The sequence below is a fragment of the Ursus maritimus genome, unplaced genomic scaffold, assembly GCF_017311325.1.
Source record: "Ursus maritimus isolate PB19 unplaced genomic scaffold, ASM1731132v1 scaffold_6, whole genome shotgun sequence".
NCBI classification, from domain to species: Eukaryota; Metazoa; Chordata; class Mammalia; order Carnivora; family Ursidae; genus Ursus; species Ursus maritimus.
The window spans coordinates 73040916-73068651 of record NW_024426774.1 but is presented as its reverse complement, the minus strand read 5'-3'; the positions used below and the strand labels follow the sequence as shown (position 1 = coordinate 73068651).

The window sequence follows — 27736 nt, the reverse complement described above, 5'->3', positions numbered from 1 at the left end:
TTTCGTGTGTGGAACCTGGTGGTTCTTAGTGTAAATACTGTGTCAGTTGAACAGCTTTTCTGTATGGACTTTAAATAACCCCTGCTCTCTAGCCTTAAAGATGTCATTTCTCAGTGCATACTATTTATCTAGTAACATTCACTTTTGATTTATAGTAAACTAAGTGAAAAGTGGAAAAATAGCAAATTAATCTTTAAAAACATTACCTGAGGTCTGTCTGGTATGCTGTGATCTCAGTTCAGCCCATTCCCGCAGGTTTTCATTTTATCTCCCAAAAAATCACCAGGTGCTCTGTATCAGGGGTCTTCATCGTCCAGCATCGGTCCAGCTTCCTTTCAGTGTGATTGGGTCACTCAGACCCTCATGTGGACGTGTACACATCAATGTGGGTTTTTCAATGGTAATGAAAGCATTCACACCCACCCCCCAATTTTGCACAATGCTTTGTTTCACTCAAACCCACAACTCTTTTTTGTTACTTACAGTCAGTAGCCACTCAGACATCGTCTTCTTACCAAATCTTTTATCAAATGTAAGCCTAATTTTGTTTGTAAGCATAATTTTAAAAATTTTCTATTATTTTTAAGTAGTCTCTACACCCAGCGTGGGGCTCGAACTCACAACCCTGAGATCAAGTGTCGCACACTCCACCGACTGAGCCAGCCAGGCGCCCTGTAAGCGTAATTTTTTAACTGAACTATTTATCCGTGTCTAGAACAAAGAAAACAGTCACACTAGTCTCCCATAACTTTATGAATTATTACTATTTACATTTTTGGACCAGCTCACTCACAATTTCCAAATAGCACACGTCCCTGCAAGTCAGAATATCATTCAGAGCCTGCATGGATCTGAGGGGCACAGATGGAGTTTTAATGGTTAAAAGACTTAAGATGTACTATCAAGAAGCACATGGCTTTCTTATTTCAGACATTCAAAGTAGTCCTGCACATCTGGGGCTTAAGTTCATTTTTGCAGCAGTGTTCTTTACTATCTGCTAATGAGATGATCCCTTATTTTAAAAACAACTATTCCTAGGATTACAAGAACTGGGATAAAGGCATACAAAATCAGAAAGTTTGTTGTGAATCTGGACGTTGCACCCGGGCAGAGTCTCTCAATAAACTGAACTCCTTGAGTGAAGGCACAGATTGGATTAGTTGTCACAGAACCATTTGAGCTGCCTGCGAGGAAGAGAGGGACAGTGTCAGATACGATGCTTCCCAGGTACTTTAATCAACAAGTATTTACCAACTGCCCGCTAAGTACCCTTCATCATGAAAGACACAGCACATTTTAGAGAGCCCAGAATTCATGTTTAGTTGAAGCAATAGTGAGTGTTCTGGGCCCTGGCTTCATTTGAAGATGGAGATGGGTTTGTTTCCATTTGGGGTATAAACTCATTACCATAGTGCTGATAAAAATCATGATCACTTATGATCATCTAGTACTAAATATCCTAGGTGCTGTTACCACCTAAAAATATTTAAAACAACTACTAAATTCTGCCCTGTTCTTTAGTTGCCTTTGTGGAGTGGCCTGGGATTTCCATGGCCAGAAGGACCTTTTATGCTCCCACTGGCTTCATGGAATTGGGGAACAGACTTTTGCCAAAAATGGCTTTACTCAGCTATATATTACGTACATTTTTAGGGAACAAGAAGCCACTGCAACCGCTTCAACCTGTTCTGTTCAGTAGGTATAGAAACTGATCCTAGGGGTGCCTGGGTGGCTCAGTCAGTTAAGCATCCGACTCTTGGTTTCAGATCCCATGGTCGTGGGATCGAGCCCTGAGTAGAGCTCTGTGCTCAGTGCTGAGTCTGCTTCAAGTTCTCTCCTCCTTCCCCCACCCCCGCCACTCGCACATGTACATGCTCTCTCTCAAATAAATAAAATCTTAAAAAAACAAAAAAAAAAAAACCAAACCAACTGATTCTACCCAAAGTATACTAGAGTTTACCTTGGTGTACATTAGGTCTACCAGTTTTCTTTAAAGATTTTATTTAAGTAATCTCTACCCCCAACATGGGGCTCAAACTTAAAACCCCAAGTCAAGAATCAGATGCTTTTCCGAGTGAGCCAGCCAGGCATCCCAGGTCTACTGTTTTCTAAAAAACATCAGAGTGGCCTTAAGCTGTTGGCCTTTGACTTGACTTTTATTTTAAAAATCAGAGAAACTGTTAGACTTTTATTTCAAAACAAGATTTTTTTTTAAGATTTTTACTTATTTGAGTGTGAGAGGGAGAGATCACAAGCAGGGGGGAAGGGTAGAGGGAGAAGCAGACTCACGGATGAGCTGGGACCCCAATGTGGGACTTGATCCCAGGACCCCAGGATCACAACCTGAGCTGAAGGCAGATGCTTAAACAACTGAGCCACCCAGGCGCCCTCAAAACAAGGTTTTAAATCTATTATAAAATATAACTTTTATCTAAAAAATACATTTCCCTCAGGGTATTGCTTCCTCAGGGTAATAAAAAAAAAAATCCAAAATAGAGTACTTACCACAAGTGAAATTCTGTCCATAGAACTCATTGACTATAAGAATCTCAGAGCAGTATTTTTGGAATGTAAAGTAACTGAAGATTTTTAAAGGAATGGACATTTCTTCTGTGTTTCTGAAGAAAAAAGAGTGAGCTGAAATTCAGTAGGCTCTCCTAACAGTCCTACCAAATGAAAAGAAAAGCAACCCTCATTTTATGTTTCCCATTTTGAATATAGTTTTTACCTCTCATTATAAAAGTTGTGCTCACTGTGAAAAACATCAAACAAAACTGAGAAGTACAAAGATATACCACTGCCCAGAAATAACTATGGTTAACATTTTGGTGACATGTGTAACATGCGTATATTGTGTTTATAAAATTTTACATAAGTGGAATCACACTCTTCATGCTCTTTTCTAACCTTTTTTTCAACCGAACTTATGTGTCAGACAGCCTTCCAAGTCAGTAAGCATAGCACTCCATCATTTTTAATTATAGCTCGGTGGTCCATTATAGTAGAAACCTTAATTTAACAATCCCCTGATGATGGATTGGTGTCTAATTTTTTTTCCTTTGGTAAGCACCATTGATAAAAACATGAAAGAAAACACACACCTAACAATCACTTTAGAGGAGATTTGTGGTTAAACAGATTTGAAGGAGCTAGTGTGTGAAGTGAGAATTAACTATGATACAGGGGGAGAGGATGGAGAGAGCAAGCAGATGTTTGTTGTGAAAATGAACTCTGTCCCCTCTTCAGTCTTTCTGCTGACCTTGTGGCCTCTCTGTCCACTATAACTTCTGTCAATCAACAATATGTATTAAATTCTATTTGCGAGGCACTAGTTCTAAATGCTTGAGGAATTCCAAAGAAATGTCCTACCCCTAGAAAACTCACAATGTAATTGGGGACATAGACTATATATCCTTAAGACTGTAAAAATACACAGTGGTAAATGATTTGTGCCAAGTATAATAATCCAGCACCACATGTCCATGACATTTTTGTACTTAGTATTTATGGTTTTTACCTATTCCCCTCTGACACCCAAGCCCCATGACTTTCAGATATTGGCAATGTTCTAAGGCACAAAATTCAATCAGCCCACTGAGAGGCTGCTAATTGGAAAGGACAGGTAGGAACCTGGGGAAGAAGGAGGGAAAAGGAAGGACATTATAGGAAGGAGCGATGGTATGAGCACTGGCAGGTCAGGGACAGCATGTGGGACTGAACGGGCCAGAAGGGCTGGAACAGAGGATCTGAAGCGGAGTTTGGAATGACAGCCAGGAACCGGCTGTTTTGGACCCTTGCAGTGGGTTGACACCATAAAACCAGTGTTTTAAGAGAATTAACGTGGCACCAGCAAGGAGAGGGACCATAATAAGGGCAGATTAGGAACAGCGGAAAAGCAAAAGGGAGCAGGTGACAGCAGTAGTTCAAGTATAAGATGACAAAGGCCTGCAACAAGATGATGGCCATGAGAGGCTGGCTGCCCAGCTGGCCAGAAAGTTCCCTCCGAGGCAGGAACCATGTGCCTTTGTCTTGCAGTGCACCACACAGGGTGGAACACTGCACACTCAGGCTCCACATGCAGTTGTGGTTTGACAGCAAAGAAGAAACCCAACAGAAGTTGGTGACTGTCCCAGTGTGAGGGCGGTCCCAGGAGAGAGAGCAGTCATTCATTCACTCAATTCAGCAGATTATTTTTTGCAAACCTATTTGGTTCAAGGCCTTGGGCCAGCCACTGAGAAGAGCTATAATGATGAATGAGGCACAGCTACTGGCCTCCAGCAGCTGCCATCCTTTGAAAGGAAGGCTGCAACAGAAGCGGCATAGGACAGGCTTTCTTTCAGAGAGAGCTGACCTAGTCAAGGGAACAGCAGGTAGGCTTCGTGCGGGTGGCAAAGGGACACAAACAGGTCTGTGAAAGACGCGGGAGGACAATCAGGCTACATCACAGAAATCCTTGGAGTACTTCAGAGAGGAAGGAACTGTAGATCTAAATTTGACGTGGGACTGTCCGAATTATATTGTTAAATGCATACTTAACTCCTTCACAATATTACAGTCTCATTTTCATTAAAGATTATATAAAAGTCTAGCAAGATACACAACAAAGTTTAACTGAAGGTTGTGAGACTTCAGGTAACGTTAACTTTCTTCCTTATACACTTCTGTATTGTGTACATTTTTTCCCCAAAAAACTTGCATTATTTTCTATGTAGAAAGAACAAAGCTATCTCTGTTTGTGTTTAAAGAAGGAGGCAGCCAAAATGCAAATATTGCAGGCAGGCACTCAGGAAAGTCATGACTTGAGGGAAGAATGTGAACTTTATGACTAGGAGGCTGATGTGGTCCCGAAGAGCAGAGTTTCAATTCAGTGACCTGGAGTGGAATCCAGGTAAAGCCTTGGAATGTTGAGGTTTTGGGAAAAAAAAAAAAAAAAAAAGAAAGAAAGAAAAAAGAAAACCAGGAGCCTTTGGTAATGCTGGCCACTGCCTCTCTTTTCAGAATAACGAATCCCCTTTTTCTACAAACCAAATACACTAAATAGTGCCAGACTGACTGGAACAGGTAATGATTCAAATATTCAAGAGGAGATCCCACCCAAAGTTGGATCTGTACCTCGCTGGCTTGATTTGATTTGTGCAGTTTTTACAGATGCTAACAACCATTTAAGCACCACAAACACAATGTAATAATGCTGTCGTAAACATAGTCCTCCTTGACTGATCAAATCCAGCTCACTTTGCTTTGTAATATTTCACCTTTATATAACTCACTACAGCTTATGAAGTGCTTTCCTGTTGATTATCTCACTTGCTTCTCATGTGCCCTTGAGGCAGGTGGGGCCAAGATCATGAGCTCCATTTAATACACGAGGACACTAATTTAGATAGAAAAGTGACTTGCCCTGGTCATGTGGCAGATATATGGTAGAGGAAGTCCCTGACTCCTGGGTCAGTCCTCTCTCCAGGGAGCCGCCTGCAGCTTGGGAATCTTCACAGTGGTTTCACTGTCGCAAAGTCAAGTCTGAGCTGAGTTTTCTTACCCGAACATGGATTGCTCTGAGAGCTAAATAATTAAATATATATTTGTAATTACATATAGCAGATGCTCTGGGAGCTTTTTTATTTTTAAGTCAAAGAAACAGCCACCTTCACACTTTCTTAGCTATGTGATCCCACTAACCTCACCTGCCTGGTTCCACTGTCACCCTTCTAAAATTTTCCACCCTTTCTGCTACTGCTTTTTAAAAATGTATGTATGTGTATATATGTATTTTTTCTTGCTTATAAAACGCTTTATTATAGAAATTCACAAAGGAAAATATGAAGAAAAAATTATTACCCAGAGGTAATTACTGTTAACATTTAGTGTGTGTCCTTCTAGTCCTGATATTTTCCTGATTAGTCTTTTATCATGCAAGCTCTTATCTGACTGTTCTTACTTCCTAAAAGAAATTGGGAATTGAGAACCAGAATAGACACACTCCACAGTACCAGGGCAGAAATGAATTAAATGCATGCTATTTAGCTTGTAATAATAGGCTGCAAGTTTTTCTGGAGGATGGATGGTTTTTCTCCTCTTGTTACCTCATGTGAATCATAGGAATAACATGCCTAAATTGTCATTTCCTGATTCTCAGCGTGAATCTACCATTTACTGAACAAATGGTAAAGAGATCAAGGTCTAATAATGATAAGCAAGCACTATAAGCGCTCCAGACCATAAGGTGATACCTTTAGCCAGTATCACATAGCTCTCCTCTGCAGCTCTCCTCTGCAGTTTCTTTCCTCTTCATTTCTTATTGTCATCATTAACCACAAATCATCAATGAAAGTCCTCTGAACTGCCATATTCTTACCTTACTAATCCAGATCCCACAAGTATCCCAGCGATGCAGAGCAGAGCCACTATGCTGTTGACCACATTTGGGTTTTGGACCATACCAAGTAGCACAAGAGTTAGAAATTCACCGATTAAGTGGGGGGCCAAGAGAGCAGCAGAGAAATATCCAAATCTGGCAACCTCAGGATATAAGCCCAGAGTCCTAGAAAAACATAAGGTCTTTAGTTTCCTCTCCAAGGATTATTTAAGAAAAATACCACACGTGCCTTCAATGAATAAGTCCATGATGGTTAGTGGGTGGGAAGAGTTTGCAGGGTAAGCCAAACTCCCCTGTGAAAGGCCTTTTCGGAACAGAGCCAACCTCTGAGGCCATTTATGAGCACAAATTGTTTCTGTTGGCTCCAACTTAGTGTGCCACCTTTCCCCTTTTACAGCTCCTTCAGTTCTCAGAGGAAAATGTTAACGCTTGAACAGTGGTCACAACTGGTGCAATTAGTAGAAGGGCTGAACTCTCCAGGCTTCTCCAGAAATAACCATGTTCTGCCTAGCTGGCACTGCTCCAACCGTAGCTAGCCTACTGTCCCAGTGCTAAGGGCTCACTCAGCCTGCTTCTCTGCCCCTCCATCCCTGCACTTCATCCCTGTTATGTAGGGTTGTTGCCAGCATGAAAACCCCTCACTGCCTCCATCCTCTGGTGAATTAGCCCTCCCAGGTCTGTTTCATTGCATTCTTGTCTTTCATTCTGCCAGCCCTTTCCATTGATTTGATCTTCATTTTCCTGTAAACAGACTTCCCTACACTCATGCCTCTTAACTCTTATATTCCTTCCACTAAATACACTTCCCTGGTGATAGCATGTCCTCAGCAACCATTAGACATGGCTGCTCTTTCTTCCACTTGTAGAGCAAGGAAAAGGAGTTGGCTTGTCTTATATACATGCCTCCGGACCACTCTTCAAGGCCCTCTACCTTTCCTCCTATACAAATTATGAAGTTTGCTTGTACTATTAATTCTCTTTCCCAGTGCAATCCTTTGTGGTTTTTACGACATTCTCTCACCTTTGATGATTTTATAGCATCTGGACCAGGGTCATTCTTTGCATTCCTCTCCACTATCATTATCCTCAAGGTCTTTTTAACCTGCCTAATCGGCGGCCATCAACATCAGTGCCTCCTAATTAGGTAACCTGATCAGTTCCAGGGGCTCCATCCACCTGATCTTCATCACTCACCAGATCGTGGACTTAAATGTTACTCAGAACTATTCCACTTTTCCAAGATTCCATATGAAAGCACTGTCTCTGATCATGGCGTCCCTCCTGTCCCCTATTTCCCCAAAGCCCTCGCTGCCTCAGGTCCTTACACCTCCTCCTGCTACTCTTTGCCTTACCAATCCCCACACCTTGAGAGCCCTGTTCTTTCACTTCGGTCCTCTCCCTGAAGGTATGCTGAACAAGGCATATATATTGCTGTGCGAATCAGATGCACTCTGTCTCACCTGACCTCTAGACCCCTAATTTTTTCTCATTGCTTATTGGGTTCCACGTCCCTTGTATCTAATATATACCTCTACTTTAAATTACCCCCTCCCCAATGTCAAACTCCCTCCCCAGTGCTCAGCAGATGGAATCATTTCCCATTTTATGAATTTCTTGCTATCTTTACCTTCCCTACTTTTCATCTTCCATGTCTTGTGCTCATTCTCTTTTTTCCCCCTTTTGTTGCCAAGTTGATCCTATCTACTAGCTCCTTGATTTCATGTTATCCTGATTCACCTATCCCTACCCTGCACTACCCTGGAAACCTGATCTGTGAATTACCCTATTTTGCTATAGTTTCATCAACTATCAATCTAATGGTCTTCCCTGATGGTCTTATTTACCGTATCCTAAAACATCCATTCCCTGAGCCTGATAACCATGTGAGCAACTGCGTTCTCGCCATCCTACCCTATACTGCGCCAGGCTTCTCGAGCAGCATCTGCTTCTTCCCTGTTCCTCCTTATTTCTTCCCTTGTGAATCTACCTTGAACCCCTACTACTCTGCTGAAGCTCCTTTTGGGAAGACTGCCAATGACCTCCTAATCTGCTGCCTCATCTCTGTGAAGCTCTGCAATATGAATGGATATCCTACACCTCCTTGAAATGCTCTCCTCCCCTGGCTTCTCTGATGTTGCCTGGTTCTGCTTCTCCTCCCTCTCTGACCACCACCTCCGCTTCTGTCATTGGATTGCTTTCCTCTTCCCACCTACCGAATGTGCCACGTGAGGTTTACACTCAGACTGCTTCCTCCCCTTCCAGTACCCTCTCTATAAAATCCATTCCCAGGCTTTTACCCTCACTCCTTTTTTCCTTTCTGGGGCAACCCACTACTCCCCCTCAGCTTGACATGTCCAGTCGGGTATCCTGTAGCATGCCAGCTGCAACCAAATCCGTTCTCGTTCCTGGCAAACCTGATAAAGATGCTGTCTCAGGCAGCATCCATGACTTTACCACCAACAAATCCATTCAGTTACTGAGCCCACTCGATTCTACTATCCCAGAGTTTCAAAGTGATCCCCCCCCTTTTGCTGCCACTGCTGCTCTCTTCATCTGAGCCTCTGCCTTTCCCACAGACTGTTGCCAAGGCTTCTCACTGGGCTATCTGGTGTCTCTGCCCTAACTCCAGTCTGCTGGCAAAGTGTGCCAGCCTCACCCTCCAGAGTCCAACACGGATGGGTCACTCCCTGGTTCTCTCCTATGCCCCATTATCAAGTCCACTTTAGCCCCTTAGCCTGCTATTCAGCACCTCCCCCACTGGAGGGGCCAGTCATATCTTTCACTACTTCCAATCCTTCATTCCCACAGCACAACTGAACCTTTTCTCTGGAAAAGTCTTACATGTTTTTGCTCCTGAACTTAAGGCCTCGCTCTTTCTTTTCCTGGACTGCCCTTGCTCCCTCCTCTATCCATTGGAATGATGCTCATCTCTCAAGCTGTCCTCTCAACCAAATGGCCTCTTGTTCTCCTTTGTAATTAACTGGGATAATGGATGTGAGGTGGGGAAGATAGTTACTCCATCTGTACTTCCGTTTGCTCATCTACAAACAAGGATAATCACAGCACAACCTTTAGAGGATGATTGCAAGGATTATATGAATTGATATATTTAAAACTCTTAGTGCCAGACAAAGCAAGTGCTCTATTTGTGTTGGTTATTATTCTATTCCTCAGCATAGTGTTTGTGCTTTCTTATAATACTAATCTTACACTCTCTTGAAGTAAAGTATCTGGAAATTTATGTCCACAATCCATCATCTGAAATGCTTTAGGGCCAGACTGTGTCTTGGAATGTGGCAATTTTCAGGTTTTGGAATGGCTGTACACTGCATAGACCATACTTGTCACAGTGGGATCAGGGACTCCGCTTGTAATCAAGCATGTTAACATTTTTGCTGAACAGCAGTGTTAATGTGAGAAAAGTACAAAGAACATCATGTCAGTTCAGATCAGATTTTGCCACTTAGTTCAGGTCAGTTGTGCTGCTAAGAGAGTTACACAGCACTGTGGCTTTCAGAGCTGTTTAGATTTCAGAGCTGCAAGCTTGAGTGCACAAGGCAGCACCTTCTGTTCACTCGAGTCTTCTGTTGCACCTAGTACGGTGCCTAGCACTCAGTAGGCATTCACAAATATTTCTGTCACTTAATTGGAAGTGTTTGCTACACTGCTAACAGCTGTGCTGCCACTGGAAATGACGGACTTTTTTATGTCTGACTTTTTATCAAAAATAGTCATGACGTGTATGCGTACACTGAACCTAGTTTAAAACTGCCCTGTTTTCTCAAATCTTAAAGTACTTTCCTTCTCATGGGCAGTTTTTCAAATACTATATGGTCTTCAAAAATCAGTGCTTCACAAATTTTAAAATACCTATGAACCACCTGGGACATCCTTTTAAACCCAGAATCCAATTCAGTAGCTAGACCGGAGATCCTGCATGTTAGCCGAGCTCCAGAGTAAGGCTGACACTGGTCTGTGGGCCACAATGAGTGGCAAGATTCTAAAGTAGCAGGGTCTTCAATTTTCAGCAACCTTGATTTACTCAAAAATGATCAGATTTTTAAAAACCTGCTCCTGGATCATTCAGCCTGAACTAGACGGGCCTGTAGTTTACATCATAGATTAGAGATTCAGCACGTTCCTGAGTGTCAAAGAACAAGCAGGCTTCTTCAGGGCCAGCGGGGAGGCCCTATGGTCCCTGCCATCGCCCTCAGCGGGGAGCCCACCCTCCTGCTAACTCGGAGCAAGTGGCTCTGCCTCTGTCACTCTCCAGAATGACACCCAACTTCTAATCACCTGCACCAAGACCTTCCCACTGTTCATCTGGGAGCTCAAACTTACTAGGCCCTGGTTGTCTTTTACTTATGTATCACTTAGTTCATAATAATTATTCATATCACGTATCATGGGTCTGTATCCTGGCTACGTCAGGAGCACCTGCTCATGAATCCCACGGCCTGCAGACAGACAACATCTCAGGAACTGCCTGAAGTTCTCTTGGGACGATAAGCTGGGCACTGTTACACTACTAGAGTCACAGAATACCAGGTACTACCCCCATCTTTTCTTAAGGGAAAGCCATGGGAATCAGGGAAGATACTTCTCCCTATGAGGACAAATCATGCAAATAACTACACGTTTTCGGATTTATATCTTCAAAAGCTCTAAGAAACAAAAAGCAGCACTGTCTATATGCCATCACTCAAAACCTAAGGGCATCAGGGATGCTTCGTGGTGCCCCAGTGCCTCTTCCCACAGCCCCTCTTCCACTGCTCAAGCCTCCTCACGCCAGCCCACCTGGGATGTCACAGGTGGGCTGGTGGAACCTCAGACAGATTTGCCGCTCCAGCTGACAGGAGCCCATGTTTAACTGATACTCCGCAGCTGCTCGCTGCCTCTGCACCTGGATCCCAACGACTTTAGGGCGATCTTCTCTCCCCAGGCCCTGCAGAGGATGTGGGACACGCCAGTCCCTGGCACCATGTAGTCCTGTGGGTCTGCTCTCAGGTCCCATGTGGTCCCAGCCAGGTTCTTTTATTTGTCCTGAAGCACAGGACATTATATGGGCACTGATGGGCAAAGACAGACCTCCACGGCCAAGAGGAGGGAGTTGTTTACCCCTGAGCTCCCCCTCCATCTGTCCCAGTGGCCACCTGGAACTTGCCAGGAGGCCTAAACATCTCTGAACGCCCCCTTACCAGTAGCACACACTGCTGAATATCATGGTGGCAAGGACACTGAAGGGGAGCGCGTGCAGCACATAGGCCAGCAGCATCTGCCACTTCTGGTACAAGCCGTCTTGGCTCTCCTGGTCGCTGACAGCTCGCAGCACAGGAACTAGGCACAGAAGGCAGGTTTCAGAATGGCCGGTCACTACACAGCTGAGTGAAGGAGGGCTAGTCCAAACTGAACTTGAGTTCTATGGACTGGGTGGTAGGGACCAGCTGGGGCTCCGCAGTCATGGCAAGAGGGGACCTGCTGTCCACAGAACTGTAAATACTTCCCACCACAGAAATCTACACTACCTGAGTTACAATATGGTTGCAAAAGCTGTCGTCCTCTCTCAAGTCAGGGGAGGGTTGTCACAAATTCAAGAACACGTGTGCAAAGGGTCATGAATGATGTGATAGGTAGTTTGTCCTCTTTTTGTGCAGGGTCTTGGCACAGAACATCAGGCAACTAGGTATTGCTTCTGGATTCTGAGTTTGAAAATTAGGTGCTAGCTGTCCTAAAATCAGCTCTAAAAAGAAGAGTGCAAAGTTGGCAGGTATTTGGGCCCCCAGGGGCTATACATCCTAATGGCCAAGATAGGGATACCAGGAATGATCTTTTAAAAAATGCTTCCCCACCAGCAGCTCCTAACTTCACGTTTCCCAGGATCCTTAGACCCTCAGAGAGATCTACTTGGTGAACTAATTCACGCTAAGATGTTAGTAACTCAGTAGTTAACCCTTCCCCAGGGAGAGAATCTGGAGAGGGCCAAGCTTATCTCAGCAAAATACCCTTATAATGGTGGAGTCTTGCAAGATGCTAGCTGGAGAAGGAAGATAATCAGGAAGAGAGGAAGTGCCCTCCCCGCCCCCGGGGTGCACCTGCTGTGCATGGGCACTCACACAGATTCACAGCGTTGAGCATGCCTGTGTATGGGGTGGCACCCACAAACTGGTATACAAGACCCACGCGGTCCTGGACAGCACCCTTCAGCACATTGTTCTGGACCCGCAGAAGGTAGAAAATGACGAACAAACCCATGATCAGGTTCTGAACAAGACGCATCATCACTGCCAGCTTATTTCTCATTAAGTTCCTTGTCACTCTCCTGAAAGACAAAAAACCCTGTTTAATTCCTTTTCTTTTTTTTTTTTTTTAAAGATTTTATTTATTTATTTGACAGAGATAGACAGCCAGCGAGAGAGGGAATACAAGCAGGGGGAGTGGGAGAGGAAGAAGCAGGCTCATAGCGGAGGAGCCTGATGTGGGGCTCGATCCCATAACGCCGGGATCACACCCTGAGCTGAAGGCAGACGCTTAACCACTGTGCCACCCAGGCGCCCCTAATTCCTTTTCTTTTATTGGTGGATGTCTAACCACCTAAAACGGGGTGAAGCTCTTACCTCAAGAGAACACCCAGTTTAGAGAGAGCTCCAGGAGAATCTTTGGTTTTGAAAGGAATCATTGGTAATGTTTTCAGGTGTTTTGTTCTTTCGATATTCTCCAAGGTTTTGCGATAAATTGCTGATTCTTTGTAGGCAGATTCAATCATCTGGACTCTCTTGTAGGTTTCTATTTCCCGTTCTTTGCTTTGGGTATCCACTGATGTCAGGTCCACTAATTTTTTTTCCCCAAAAGAAATGACCCATGTGTTTTTAAATGCATATATAATGTGTGTGACAATGCACAATGGCTAATACTGTTTCATCATTGATTGAGGAGTACTAGCTAATACCTCATCCCATCGGAATAACACCTCTTGATCATGCCCACCTATAAAATCAGAATATTTTAAAGCTACCAGGAAGGCCTTGAGGATTCAACGGGGGCTTTCTGGGAGAATTTAGAAGCTCAGCTGATTTTTCTCTGACAAAGTGGACATGCAGCGATTTAAGAGAAGTCCCCCATCTCATTCTGATAGGTCATCTATGTGGCAAGTTAACTGACCCAGCCAAGTTAACTTCTTAAAGAGTGAAATCACCAAAACAAAAGCAAGGATAAAATCCACTAGTGCTGTTGACATCTAGGCAGAAATCTGAGATGATAAAAGTGAATGAATATTCATGATGGGAAATGTGGGGAAAAAAAACTTACTATAAAAGTCAAAAGGGTTTGAATGTTCAGGACAAGGGTAACTGCAGCCACTGAAGAAATCAAGCATTTCCGCTGGTGTCCCACAGAAAACCAGCTCTCCGTAGCTCAGGATGGTGATTTTATCAAAGAGCTGATGGGAAAGTCAATGGCTTTAGTGTGTATCAAGTCACCATATCCTTCTGGAGAATAAACTTCCAAGCAGTCAGTCCCTGTTGATCTCAGCCATGCATCAGTATTATTACTATGCCCACCGGAGACGCACAGAGCACGTCCCTATTTTTTTGTGTGTTTGTTTGTTTTAGCCTGAGTTGGCAGTGTGCATCGTGCTACATCCGGCCTGGGTCCAGCATCACGTCTGGAGTGAAAATGAACTCCTGGACCTGGCCAGCGGTCCTGGGTTTGAGGCCCAGCCATGCTCCTGAGTGAGTGACCTTGGACAAGATGTTTATTTAATCTCAGATCCTTGACTCCATTTTGCATCATTTCTAAGTCTCCCTCTTTTCTGTAAAGTGACAATACTGATACCCACCTCACAGGATTGTTGTGTGGACTAAATGAACTAGTGCATAGAGAGTATTTGGTACATGGTAGGTGCCCTTCCCATATCAGGAGCTATTGGCCCCAAATACCCTGGCTAATGAGTACTAATCTCTACCTCACAATCCCCAGCTCAGCACACACATCTACCCACCCTTGACGAGTTAAGCAGGAACAAGAGTCTGTCTCACCTGGAAGAGCTCGGAGCGTGGCTGGTGGATGGTGACGATTACAATGCGGTCCCTGTGAGCCAGCTCTGCCAGGAGGATAACGATCTGATTTGCTGTCATGCAGTCCAGGCCTGTGGTAGGCTCATCAAACAGCATGACCTCTGCAAGCAAGGAAGGGTCACTGACAAGACTGAGCTCTGGGCTCTAAACTCAGAATTTTGAACAGTTCCTTACTGAGCTGTCTTACCCCATCCCATCTTACCCTATCCAAACAGTGCACTCTGAGAAGTAGCCTGAGCCCAAGTGAAGGAACCTGACCTCAGAGGACCCATCTCCCAGCTCCAGAGCACATCTTAGCCCTAATCCTTGAGGGGCCAGGGCAGCAACAAGATCAGGCCTCTCACAGGGTACTCTGAACTGTTTGGGTTTGTCCAGAGGACCGTGACAAAGAACAAGGGCTGGCGAGCGGGCCACCCTTGTTTTCAAAAGGCTGAGAGGAGGCTGGTTGAAAAGATATACCTCACTTCATGTGGAGCACTTTACAACACTGACAGGGTCTTTGCACGGCAAGACTCTGCCCCATAAAGCAAAGTCTGAGCTGAGACAGGCATTGAGGCTCTTTAGAGGGTTTAACTGCGGCCATTTCTACCCAGAAAGTGAGCAGGGCTCTTAAGAACATCTCTCTTCTTTGCCTTCTAGTGACCAACCACCATCTGAAGAGCAGGCAGTCGTAGTGTCCCCAGTGGAGTATCCAGGCGCAGTACATCCTCTTCCGGGTGTTTGTAAGGGCTGACATTACCCCAGTGGTGGGGGGAATGACCAAACCCAGCAGGAGAGGCAGGTGACTGGCTACTTCATCTTGATAGCTTCTCCCTCCAAAATATACACTTTTTTGTGTATCAAAGTCCTGCTTTAATGCCTGCCATTTCATAAGTCCTTCTAGGCACACCAAAACTCAATGGCTTTCCACAGCACCCACAGTGCTGCTGCTCTAGTAAGAGGAATGGACAGGCCAGAGCCCTGTGGTCACGGAAGACCCTAACTGAACATTAAAACACAAATGCAGTGTTTCCAAGAGCTGTTTTGTACTTGGATAAAACAGCATCAGGAACTATGCAGTATTTCCAAAGAAACTGGGTCCCCAGTTTGAAAAACCTCAGTGATGTCAGTTCCACACAAGCCCCTTTCCAAACGGAGACTATAACAAAAGGACTGAAAATGTCTGCAGACACATGGAAGATGCCCAGGCAGCAGCTAGTAGCAGTTCTGGGTCCCACTTACTGGGATCCTGAAGGAGCTGGGCTGCAATGGAGACCCGGCGCCGCTCGCCACTGGAAATCCCCCCAAGGTTGTAGTTGCCAATCAGTCGATCTGCCACGTGGCTCAGACTCAGCTCCGCCATGACTGCGTCCACCTGTAGGAGACACAAAGTCCGGGATGGCTGGTCACTGCTCGGCCGCTGCTCCAGTTCATGGAGTGGAGATGGCATGGGAGAGGCAGCACGCTTCCCTTGAGTGCTTGGGCCACTTTCAGACTCACCACACCCTAGGGAGAACATGCCTATTACGATAAAATCCAATTTGGTCTAGGCCATAATACATGTGTCAGCTTAAAATGAATAATACAACTGTTTTTCAAGTCTCCAGAGCAGCAAAAACTATTATTTATTTCAGGGAAATTCACCAGGCAACAATGGAGAGGTCACTGGGCTCCTATTTTCAGATGCCACATTAAGTTCAGCATACAGAAAAATCCCTTAAGGCATAGGTACAATAGGTTTTTTGTTTGGTTGGTTTTTGATATTTTATTATAAGTATTTTATATGTTTAAAAAAAAAAGTCCAATTTGGTTTGAATGAACTTTGGCTACCCTTATATAACCCAAATAAGTCCTGAAGTCCCATGTGGTCCAATTTCAGTGTGATTTTGCATCAAATATAACCCAGCTATCAAAAGTAATTAAAAATAATGCCAATCTTTGACTCTTTTTAAAAACTTTCCAGGGGACCCACTTTATAACCTACAGCCACATTTAATGTCTTGTCTCCCCCAGTTCTATTTGCCTTAGACTCTGCCACACCCTGAAACCATCTCCTTACTCCTTCTCCTCAACTCTCCCACAACAGTAACTAGAAAAGTTCTTTACTGAATTTCTAATCAAGAAAGTTGGCCTTTCCCTTCCCCTCCTTCTTTCCTTCCTCAGCTTAGCCTATCTCTAGAGACCCTTTCAAAAATCTCTACTTCTGGCTCTGCCTTGCTGATTACCCCTATCTGCATAGCGCCCTGGGGAAAGCAGCTAGAACAGACTGAAAATACTTATATATATATATGGTAATGAGTTTTGTTCCCATATACCTCTAATGAGATCGTATTACTTTTATAATGAAAAAAGAAACAAAACACTGCATTAAAAAATAAATACGCTGGAGTAAAAAAGGGGATGATTTGTGGAACAAAGTTCCAGTGGAGCCAGGGGGTGGAATCAGCAGCATGGGTGAAGGTTTGACCAAAACAAGGAACACATCTGAAAAAGATCCAAAGGAATAACAAGGTTAAACTTGCATTAAAAAAAAAAAACAAACCCAGTATGATTTATTCTGGAAAAAGGTTCTCCTCTTGCCATCGGAATAGGATTTTGGAGTTTTGTTTGGCATGGCCAGGTTGAGGTGCTCGCCAGCCAGGGCAGATTCCTGAGCATTCCTTTCATCTGCTGTGCAACAGCAAGAAAGGAGTAAAGCTTGCCCCTCCTGGCTCGGAAGGGATGGACAGAGGAGACATGTATTTAACCTGTTTCACATGTCCCATGCTCTTTCCCAAAGCCTCTCCCATATTTGGCAAACACTATGGAGAATGGAATCCAGTGTCTTAGAAGGAACCCTTGGGATCACTGGGATGCACTGAGATCATCAACCTCTATGCTGTATGTTCTCAGATAAACTGACTCATTCCTCACATCAACTGCAGGAGAGATACACTATCTATTTATTATAGAGAAGAAAACAGATCCTCAGAGACGTGTGTAACTTGCCCAAGGTCATACTATTAGCAAGTGGCAGAGCTGGGATTAAGAGAACTGTCTGGGTTCTCTCAAGTGGTCCATGAAGCACAGGGATTAGCCAACAGTCCAGCAAACACAGCCTGTGCATGTCAAGCACCACTTTATGTTAGGTTCCTCAGAGGAGAGATCTGCTGTGCTCTGTCCTATCACCACCACTTCCTTCTCACTAAACCACTTTGTCAATTTTACACCCTGTGGACTGGATTTGCTCAGAAAGTACTTTCAAGCAGAGAGTACTTTTGCAGGACTTTAAGGGACTGTCAGTGCCAGAGGAACATTTACCAGAGGGGAAAAAAATTTTAAGTTTTATTTATTTGACAGAGAGAGAGAGAGAGCAAGCAGGAAGAGTGGCAGAGGGAGAGGGAGAAGCAGGGTCCCTGCTGAGCAGGGAGCCCAATGTGGGACTTGATCCCAGGACCCTAAGATCATGACCTGAGCTGAAGGCAGATGCTTAACCAACTGAGCTATCCAGGTACCCCCAGGGAAAAAATTTTTATTTCAAGACATCCACGAATGTTCTGAATATTTATGCAAACGTGCATTTTCTGGAGAAGAGCTCAGTGGCTTTCTTAGATTCATTCTCTCAGCGGGATATGTGATATGAGTGGATTACCAACTCAGAAGAATCTGTTTATGACTGCATTTCTGCCACCCAATACCCACAGGATCTTCTCCTGCACTTTTTAGAGACAGAAATACTAAAGCAAGCAGAGAGAAAAGTCTGCAGATGGACTCCTCTGTCACTTACCATCAGGGCTACCAAGCTGTGTGAACATGCCTGTGTGGGCTGACCGTGTGTGGGCTGACCGTGACCTCCATCTTCTCTCATCACAATGGGACTCAGGAGATCCCAGGAGCTCAGGGAGGCATGATGGAGCTAGACGGCCTGGGTTCACATTCCAGCTCTGCCCTTCCCAACTGTCTGATCTTAATCTTGTGTGTCAGGAGATAATGCCTCCCACACAGGGCTGACGCCAGGATGCAGTGAGAGAGTGTGTGCGAACAAAGCCTGACCGATGCCAGCCAGCTCTGACAGTTCAGAGGGCAGGCACACCTTGTTTCATTGCACTGCACTTTACTGCACCTCACAGACAGCGCATTTTCTACAGACTGATGGTTTGTGGCAACCTGTATCAAGCAAGTCTACTCGCACCATTTTTCCAACAGCATTTGCTCACTTCGTGTTGTCAGTATTCTTAAATTAAGATAAGTAGGTTTTCTTTAGACGTAATGCTACTGTACAACTAACAGACTGGAGTATTAGTGTAAATGTAACTTATATGCACCGGGAAGCCAAAAAACTCATTTGACTATTTATTTTGAATAGTTGCTTTATTGCAGTGATCTGGAACCAAACCTACAGTATCTCCGAGGTATGCCTATATAACCCAGTTGAATAGTAGGAGCCTTGCAATACCTTCTGAGCACTCCAAGGTAACCTCCACGAAGGAAACCGAGCCAGGCATCACCGTGAGGCTGATGGTCCTTCTTGAGGGCCACGCTCCCTGCTAAGACTCCTCTGGAGGAAAAGCTACCCTTTGGCACTGTCTAGGACTCTCAAACAGAAGAATGCCCCTTACTCACCTGGGCATTATATCAAACAAATCTTCTGGTACTTGGGACACAGCTTAGACCTAATTTCACTCTCAAGCCCTGTCTCAAAGTCCAATGCCAGGGACAAACTGAGCAAGTCCCTGGTGACAGACTGAGCAATGCCTGATAAAGATGGTATACCCTCAGCTGACATGGAGGGTTTCCTTGGAGCCTCAGTGGCATTAAAGAAGGCCAGCCCTGGAGCCTGCACTGCAGATGTAATTCGTGTGCCCAGGTGGAACCTCACTGTGGCTTCACTGAAGCCTCTGAGGCAGATGCTGCTGGTCGCCTCTGGTGGCTCCGAGGGCCTATTTCCCAGGGAACTGTACCTGCTTTGTAGGTGGCACAGCTGTGTATCCTGAGTTCTCTGTTTCCAGTCCAGACAGAAATGAGGCAACATTTCCAGGTAAGGTCCCCAGAGGCTTACCTATGACTACTTCCAAATTAGATACATTTAAAGGAACAGATTGAAACCTCAAAAGAGTAGACAAGTCAGTAGTTCCTTCCTTAACTTAATCTAGTTTGGATGAGACACATTCAAAATGCCTCAAAGAAAGTTGAGAAAAATCTCAACAGAGCAAAGTACAATGAGAAAAACAACTGTTTTCATTCAAAAACAAAGCTCCTACAATAGCGCCATCCAATAGAAATATAAGCCACATATAGAATTTAAGTATTTTAGTAGCCATGTTTTAAAAAGCAACAATTGAAATTAATTTTAATATATTTAACCCAATGCAGCCAAAATACTACCATTTCAACCTGTAACCAATATTTTAAAAATCAGTAAGATATTTCACATTCTGTTTTTTCAGACTAAGTTTCTAAAATTCTGTATTTCCCATTCATAGCACATGTTACATTAGGGCTGGCCACGTGTCAAGTGCTCAAAGCCACAGGTGACTAGTGGCTACCATACTGGACAGCACAGGTCTAGGCTAAAGGGATGAAGAATGAAGGGGAGGAATGGGCAAGTGAAGGGAAGGGGAGGTGCGAAGCCCCCGTGGGGTGATCCCCTAAGGAACAGGGCCGCAGGAGGCCCAGGGCTACCCACCTTCCTCTGGAAGAAGCCTGGAGAGCCACGGCGCACAGCCAGCAGCATGGGAAGCACCCACCTGCTGGACATAGGAAAAGCAGTCCTGGAACTGTTCCCTGCGCAGCGGCTGGCCATTCACAAACACATCCCCGAGGAAAGTCCCCGTGTGCCGCAGCCTCCCGGACATGGCGTCCAGCAGCGTGGTTTTTCCTGAGCCTGTTGAGACAAGAAAACAAGGCCCAGGGGCACCTGGGTGGCGCAGTCGTTGGGCGTCTGCCTTCGGCTCAGGGCGTGATCCCGGTGTTCTGGGATCGAGTTCCACATCGGGCTCCTCTGCTGGGAGCCTGCTTTCTCTCCCACTCCCCTGCTGTGTTCCCTCTCTCACTGGCTGTCTCTCTGTCACATAAATAAATAAAATCTTTAAAAAAAAAAAAAAAGAAAAAGAAAAAAGAAAACAAGGCCCAAAAGGACTCCCTCCATGAGGCATTGCTGGGCTGTCCCCAGATCCTCAGTGTACCCTTGGTCTAGCACTGACTTGCTTTCTCAGTAGCCCCTGGGTCAAACTCTCATGGTACCAATGAGTCTTTCCGGCTTGTCTCCTGAGTCAGAGAGGGACAAGTCATTTCTTTCAAGCCCCTGGAGGGTCTTTGTCTGCCTGTTCATGGGATTTTATAGCTGTTTTGAGTTGAAAAAGAAAATACAGGATAAGAATAAAGGAGCGCCTGGGTGGCTCAGCCATTAAGTGTCTGCCTTCTGCTTAGGTCATGATCCCAGCATTCTGGTATCGAGCCCCACATCAGGCTCCCTGCTCAGTGGGAGGCCTGCTTCTCCCTCTCCCACTCCCCCTGCTTGTGTTCCCTCTCTCGCTGCCTGTCAAATAAATAAATAAAATCTTTAAAAAAAAAATAAAATAAAAAGAAAACCTAGGCAGTTTGAATCTAGGACATCTGAATTTCTTTCTGAAACCCCCCACCCAGGGGTCATCTGGTGGTTCCTCAAAGTAGGGGACAACACCTAGAGCCTTGATAATCAAGTGCTGTCTGAACACCAGCAACATCACCTGAGCACTTGTTAGAAATGCAGAATCTCAGGTCCCAGCCCCCCAAATCACATTCTGCTACCAAAATCCCTAGGTAATTCCCATGCATATCAGAGTCTGCGAAGCACTAGCCTAGCAAGTCCTTTAGAAAAATCAAGTTGATCTCAGCCTGCACTAAGAGCCTTGGGCATGACCCAGCTGGTTGTTGCAAAGAGCTTTCCCCTGGTTTGGTTTTTCTCAGAAGTTAGGTGATACTATTAGGATAAGGCAACAGCCAGCTCCTTCCGTTTATAGTGGACACAGACCTACATGAGTCCAGAGAGTCAATGGACAGGAACCAGCACTGCCAGGCTACTAAGAAGTTAGATTAACAGAGGATATAGGCAGAAGGTTCCGAACTGTCTGAAAAAGATAGCAAGAGAATTCTACCAAGGATATGATGACTTGCGCAAAACCAAAGAGAAGATCTTTTGTTCAAATATTATAAAGGAACTGCTTGTTGCCGTGAGGGATACAAAGATGAATAAGCCCAGCTCCTATAGCAGTGTTCTTCTTATCTAACCCATGGCTGACCAAGCTCAGGGTTAGCTCCAGCATCTTCAATAGAAGACAGGGTGGGAAGAGAAAAGAGGGACTGTAAAGAAACAAAATGTGACATCATTCGAGTCGTCCTTCAAAACATGTTCTGAAATTTCCCAGTCATGATCCTACGCCTTGTATGTGGTTCTAACTAGAAGCTTCCTTGCCTTCTGTTTCTGGAATCCAGTCTCCACTCTGACAAAAGCTCTAAATATCCTGGAGCCTGGATCCCATCACAACATCAAAACTGACCTCCCTGAGGTCATCAAGGTTGCATCCTTGTTGCCATATCTGGTGGGCACCTTCCTGTGTGCTGACCTCTCAGCAGCATTTATGCTATTGCTTGCCTTTCTCTGGAAGTCTCTGTCCCCTGGCTTGGATGCTACTTCATCCTCTTGGTTTTATCCTGGTCTGGCTGCTCCTTCCCAGCCTCCTCTGGCTGACACTCAGGGTTCTTTCTTGGGCCTTCTTCTCACTGAGCACCAACCTGGAAGCCAGGATGCAAGGGAGGCACCTTGGAAGTAGATTCTCCAGCCCTGCTCAAGCCTTCAGATGACTGCAGCCCAGCAGACTTCTGACCACAACCTCATGAGACACTCCAGACAGAACTACCCAACAAAGTCACTTCCAAATTTCTGACTCATAGAAACCCTGAAATAATAATGATTTTTATTGTTTTAAGCCACTTAGTTCAGGGATACTTTTTACATAGAAATGGATGGCTGGGGGGCACCTGGGTGGCTCAGTCAGTCAAGTGTCCGACTCTTGATTTTGGCTCAGGACATGATCTCAGGGTTGTGAGATCAAGCTGTGCGTCAGGCTTGTGCTCAGTGCAGAGTCTGCTTGTCTCTCTCCCTCTGCTCCTACCCCCCGCCATGGGTGCTCTCTCACTCTCTAAAATAAATAAAATCTTTAAAAAAAGATGAATGGCTGATACAGTCTCTTTTTGTAAGGTATTTTAACTATTTATTAACTCATTAATGAAAGGACCAGCAGAATGAAAAAGTTCATTCAAAAAAAGAATACAAGGAAAAGAGGATACAAGAAACTAATATGTATAATTAGCAGAAAATAAAAGGTCAGAGTAAGATGCAAAGCTAGACACAGAAATACTTAATGCCCTAGAATATGGCACCAAAGGTATAGGTAACAAAAGAAAAAATAGGCAAATTAGGCTTCATGAAAGTTTTAAAATTTTGTGCCTCAAAAGACACTATCCCCAGGGAGGCCTGGCTGGCTCGGTTGGAGGAGCATATGACTCTTGATCTTGGGGTCATGAGTTTGAGCCCCACACTGGGTGTAGAGATTACTTAAGTAAATAAACTTTTTGAAAAAGGACACTAACCCCAGTGTAAAAAGGCAACCCACAGGATGCAGAAATATTTGCAAATCACACATCTAATAACGGATTAATATCCAGAATATACAGAGAGCTTCTAAAGAATTCAACAACAACAAAAAACCCAATCAACCCAATTCAAGATTGGGTGAAGGACTTAGACATTTCTCCAAAGAAAATATATAAATAGCCAATAAGCACATAAATCACCATCGCTAAGCATTAGGGAACTGCAAATTAAAACTGGAACGGGGCGCCTGGGTGGCTCAGTAGGTTAAGCGTCTGCCTTTGGCTCAAGTCATGATCCCAGGATCCTGGGATGGAGTCGTGTATTGGGCTCCCTGTTCAGTGGGGAAGTCTGCTTTGCCCTCTGCCTGCCCCTCTCATATGTGTGCGCGCTCGCGCGCGCTCTCTCTCAAAAATAAATAAAATCTTAAAAAAAAAAAAAAAAGATAAAACTGCAATGAGATACCACCTTGCACCCTTTAGAATGGCTCCTATCAAAAAACTGGAAGATAACAAGTGTCGAAGAGGATGTAGAGAAACTGGAATCCTTGTGCACTGTTGGTGGGAATCAAAATGGTATAGCCACTTTGAAAAACAGTAGAGAGGTTCCTCAAAAACTTAAAAACAGAATTACCATATGACCCAGCAATTCTACTTCTTGGTATATACCCTAAAGAACTGAAAACAAGCTTTCAAAACAGATATTTGACCACCCATCTTCGTTTCATTATTCACAATAGCTAAAATGTGGAAGCACTCAGGTGTCCATTAATGGGTGAACAGATAAGCAAATATGGCCTATTTATCGATGGAGTATCATTCAGCTTTAAAAGGGAAGGAAATTCTGATACAGCCTACAACATGGATGAACCTTGAGGACATTATGGTAAGTGAAATAAGCCAGCCACAAAAAGACAAATACTGTATGATTCCCCTTATAGGAGGTAGCTACAATAGTCTAAATCTTAGAGACAGAAAGTATAATGGTGGGCCTGGGGGCAAGGGGAATGGGGGTAATTGCTTAATGAGTGCAGAGTTTCAGTTTTACAAGAGGAAGAGCTGGGGGATGGATGGTGGAGAGGGTTGTACAACAATGTGAATTTACCATCACTGAACTGTATACTTAAAAATGGTTCAGATGGTAGGTTTGATGTGTATTTTACCACAATAAAAAAAGAAAAAAGAAAACAAAAGGTTAATGCCCTACAGGGCAATAAAACCATGACCTTTGGGGTTATCTTCCCTAAAAGGACAGCGACTGTTACTAAATAGTCCTCTGCAAGGGAGGAAGCAGCCCAGAGTCTGGGTCCCAATTGATAGCAATTATTGAGTCAAATATAGTCACCCTCCCCTGGAGTGTTGGGTGACCCTAGGCAGACTTGCATTACACCATTTTGTTGCGAGACTTCAAACACCTTAGTCTTCTTTTGCCTCACTGATAAAGATTTCAGAAACAGTCCTGTGTTAGGTAAGATACCAATGAAATCATCATTTTGTGAAAGACTAACAGTAATTCATAGAATGGATTTGTTTACTCAGTGATTCAACAATATATACTAAGTACCTACTATGTGGCCAACCCTGTTCTAGCAGGGAAAAAAAAAAAAAAAGACAAAGCTCCCACCCCTGGGGAACTTGGCAGTCTACTGTGACTTCACGGTCAGTATATAAAATGATAGATGCTGTCATAAAGCCGTGATTAGGTATCATCAGAAACCAGCCCATGAGCTCCCAGATCAAGGCCTCCCACCCACTGTCCTGAGATGTGCATGAAGCACGACACTGGCTTGTGGGACACCCTTCTGAGAAGGTGAGTTCATTCTTTGTTGTGTGCAGTATACCACCCTAATCCTACAGAAGGAAGGCAACAAACAACAAGTTATAGCAATAACTCAGCTTTTCTTCTTCTTAAAGAAAAATATAATTAACAAAAGGAAAATGAGAGTGGCTCTGGATATTACGGTACACACATATAGTTAGAAGTGGTTCAGCCACCTGGGTGGCTCAGTCAGTTAGAAGTCCAACTTGTGGTTTTGGCTGAGGTCACCATCTCAGGCTCATGAGATTGAGGCCCATGCTGGGCTCTGAGCTCAGTGGGAAGTCTGCTTGAGATTCTCTCTCTCTCTGCACCCCCCCCCAATAAAAGTCTTTAAAAAAAAAAAAAGATGGTTAAAAATTGGAAATAGGAACAGACAGGAAATCTCAGCCAAGTGTAACAGTTTTAGTCAATGAATTCCTTCTCATTTAATCTTAATGCTACTACTGTCACCCAGTTTTCACAGTCTATAGCAGGGGAATGGCTACGGATTTAACTCCCCAGGTGGAAAGAGGCTGTCCGTGTTTGACTTTTGTCACAGCCTTGCATTACCCATTGCTATTCAAGAGAATAATGCAAGTGGGTAGTGCCGGTAAATGTCAACAACGCCAACGCAAGCAAGAACTCAATCTAGAAGCCCCTTGGAAGCCAATTTGTCAGAATCTTTCATCCTTAAATAGTGTAGGATAACCTAGTGTAGTGGACCCTGTGGTGTCCACACCGAGCCCCTCATCAGCCTCAATGCCCCCATCCTCCAGCTGCTTAGCACCCACAGCTGTGATCCCCATGGGGCACTGCCCTCAGACACAAGGGGCTGCCTCTCTGGAGGCTAGACCCTCCCAGGACAATGACTGGCTGATGCAGGGATGCAAAGACAAACCGTGATTCAGCCTCAAGTGTAGATATCCCAGGAAAGAGGAGGAGAAGGTGGGAAATGGGCACACAGATGGCCTCAGTGGGGTCTGTAATACTTAATTCCTTAGAAACAAAAGGATCTGAAGCAAATATGGTATAATGTTAAGATATGACAAAGCCTTACAGGGTATGTTAACTAAGCTGTATTTATTTTTAAGATTTTTTATTTATTTGAGAGAGAGAGCAAGAGCGCACAAGTGGAGTGAGGTGCAGAGGGAGAACCAGGCTTTCCACTGAGCAAGGAGCCCAATGCGGGGCTTGATCCCAAGACCATGGGATTATGACCCAAGCCGAAGGCAGACGCTTAACCAACCGAGCCCCCACCCACGTGCCCTTAAGTTGAATTTAAATTAAAAAATTTTAAAAGATTTGATAAAACTAGATGTTAATATATAAACATTCTTTGTATTATTTGCTATTTTTGCCTATTTGAAATACATCATCATTTTTTAAAAACTAATGAATATGGGACTAAATGGGCATGCATCCTCATGCTTACTTAATTCCTTGTCCTGCCTCTTGGCAGGGTACAGAGCAGGGGAACTGTGTTTACTGTGCACCCCTACATGCCAGGCACTGTGCTCAGTACTTTCCATACTTTGAAATAGGGATTAACTGAATGTTAGGCAGGACTTTATTCTTTTCCAAGGATCTCTCTAAAAGCTTTGCATTAGTACCAGATTCCATTCAGTAAGACATATCTTTCGACTTCATTCTAGTATCAAACTTGTAGCTTTCTTGCTACAACTTAAACCTATTTCCTCAACATTCAAAGCAAGGCAAAGCCTTTTCTGAATGATCGTTGCAAATGTAAACTTCAAGTACTCCTTCCCAAGCTTACCTGAGCTCCCTAAGATGCACATGATCTGCCCGCTCTCGACGTACAAGGAGACATCTTTGAGGATCTGCCTGTCCCACCGCTGCCGGCAAGATGTGAAGTCCCACCAGGGCCCAACTTGGTGGCTTTAAAGGAAAGGGAGTGTGGGGTTCCAGAAGGGACCAGACCCTTGTCCCCCAGCACTGATCCCAGTTGTCCCTGGGCAGGTTCCTAAATATGCTTGGGGCTCAGGGTCCTTCTCTGTAGACACTGGCAGGTAGCGACCGAGAAAGATCATCTATGTAAAGCCCCTGCCCAGGAGCTGCTCTGAATGCCAGCTCTCTTTGAATGTGTGGGAGATAAAATAAACAGGACACGGTTTATTCCTTCAGTTGACCCTGCATTCCTTCACCAGGCTTCATTACACTAAGTGTTGCCCCAAGCCCTCTCCATCCCCGTGGCACAGGCTAGCCACAAGGGGGACACAACAGGAAGGGATTAAGGGGCACAAAGCTGGGGCACAAGGCAGAGCACAGCTGCCTCATTGTCATAGCTTCCAGGTCTTCCCATGGGCAAAAGGGGGGCCATTTGCCATTGCTCCTCGTTTACCACTGGCCGCCCTTCCCCTCTCCTCTCTCCACCTTGATCCACTAAGGTGGGAGCCCAAAGCCTCCATCCCTGGCCCTCATTAGCGAGGAAAGCCAGTAGAGGCCCACTCACCTCGGGTCACGACCACAACTCAAACACCACCCAGCTTCAAGCTCCCAGTAGGCAAAAGAGGCATGGCCTTACCTGACACGGTAGGAGACATGGAGAATGCCCAGGCTGTGTCGAGGCTTTGAAGCAGCTGCAGGAACCTCCTCTGCGGAGCTCTGGGGGCCTCTGTTCACTTGGATCCCCAAGGACCCCACAGGGGTCAAAGATGGGAATTCACTCATGACCAAGAGACAGCAGACAGGTGAATTTTGGGGAGGCCTGACTCTCCCCGGAGGAGCCGCAGTAGAGGAGCCAGCAGCACACCGCCCCACCTGCTCCTCACCAGGCCCTGGAGTCCCACCCCAGACCTTCCTAGCTGCGGGACTGGGGTTTGGCCGTGGAGGCCATTATCTGATGTACCTTTACCCAGAGCGTGTGTACTATCTTGGCAGTGG

General features: G+C 44.8%; 2 protein-coding genes across 4 annotated transcripts in view; one reads left to right on the top strand and one right to left on the bottom strand.

Annotated features, from left to right (window-relative positions):
- The window catches only part of DYNC2LI1 (dynein cytoplasmic 2 light intermediate chain 1), a 55111-nt gene extending 40956 nt beyond the window's left edge, over positions 1 to 14155 (top strand). The window contains exon 14 of one of the 3 annotated variants that reach the window (XM_040623522.1): positions 13984 to 14155. In XM_040623522.1, the coding sequence (XP_040479456.1) occupies positions 13984 to 14103 (120 nt within the window). In that variant the 3' untranslated portion in view covers positions 14104 to 14155. The remainder of the gene's footprint in view (positions 1 to 13983) is intronic. The other 2 variants (XM_040623523.1, XM_040623521.1) reach the window with 2 other exon arrangements.
- On the bottom strand, positions 690 to 27602 carry ABCG5 (ATP binding cassette subfamily G member 5). Its single transcript, XM_040623524.1, is given in 13 exon segments — positions 690 to 1184; positions 2506 to 2618; positions 6356 to 6541; positions 11575 to 11713; positions 12490 to 12695; positions 12991 to 13204; positions 13682 to 13811; positions 14410 to 14549; positions 15670 to 15802; positions 20093 to 20144; positions 20146 to 20290; positions 26610 to 26731; positions 27378 to 27602. Coding segments are annotated over 13 exon segments (1920 nt in total). The 5' UTR covers positions 27524 to 27602; the 3' UTR covers positions 690 to 990.
- Positions 27603 to 27736: the final 134 nt, after the last annotated feature.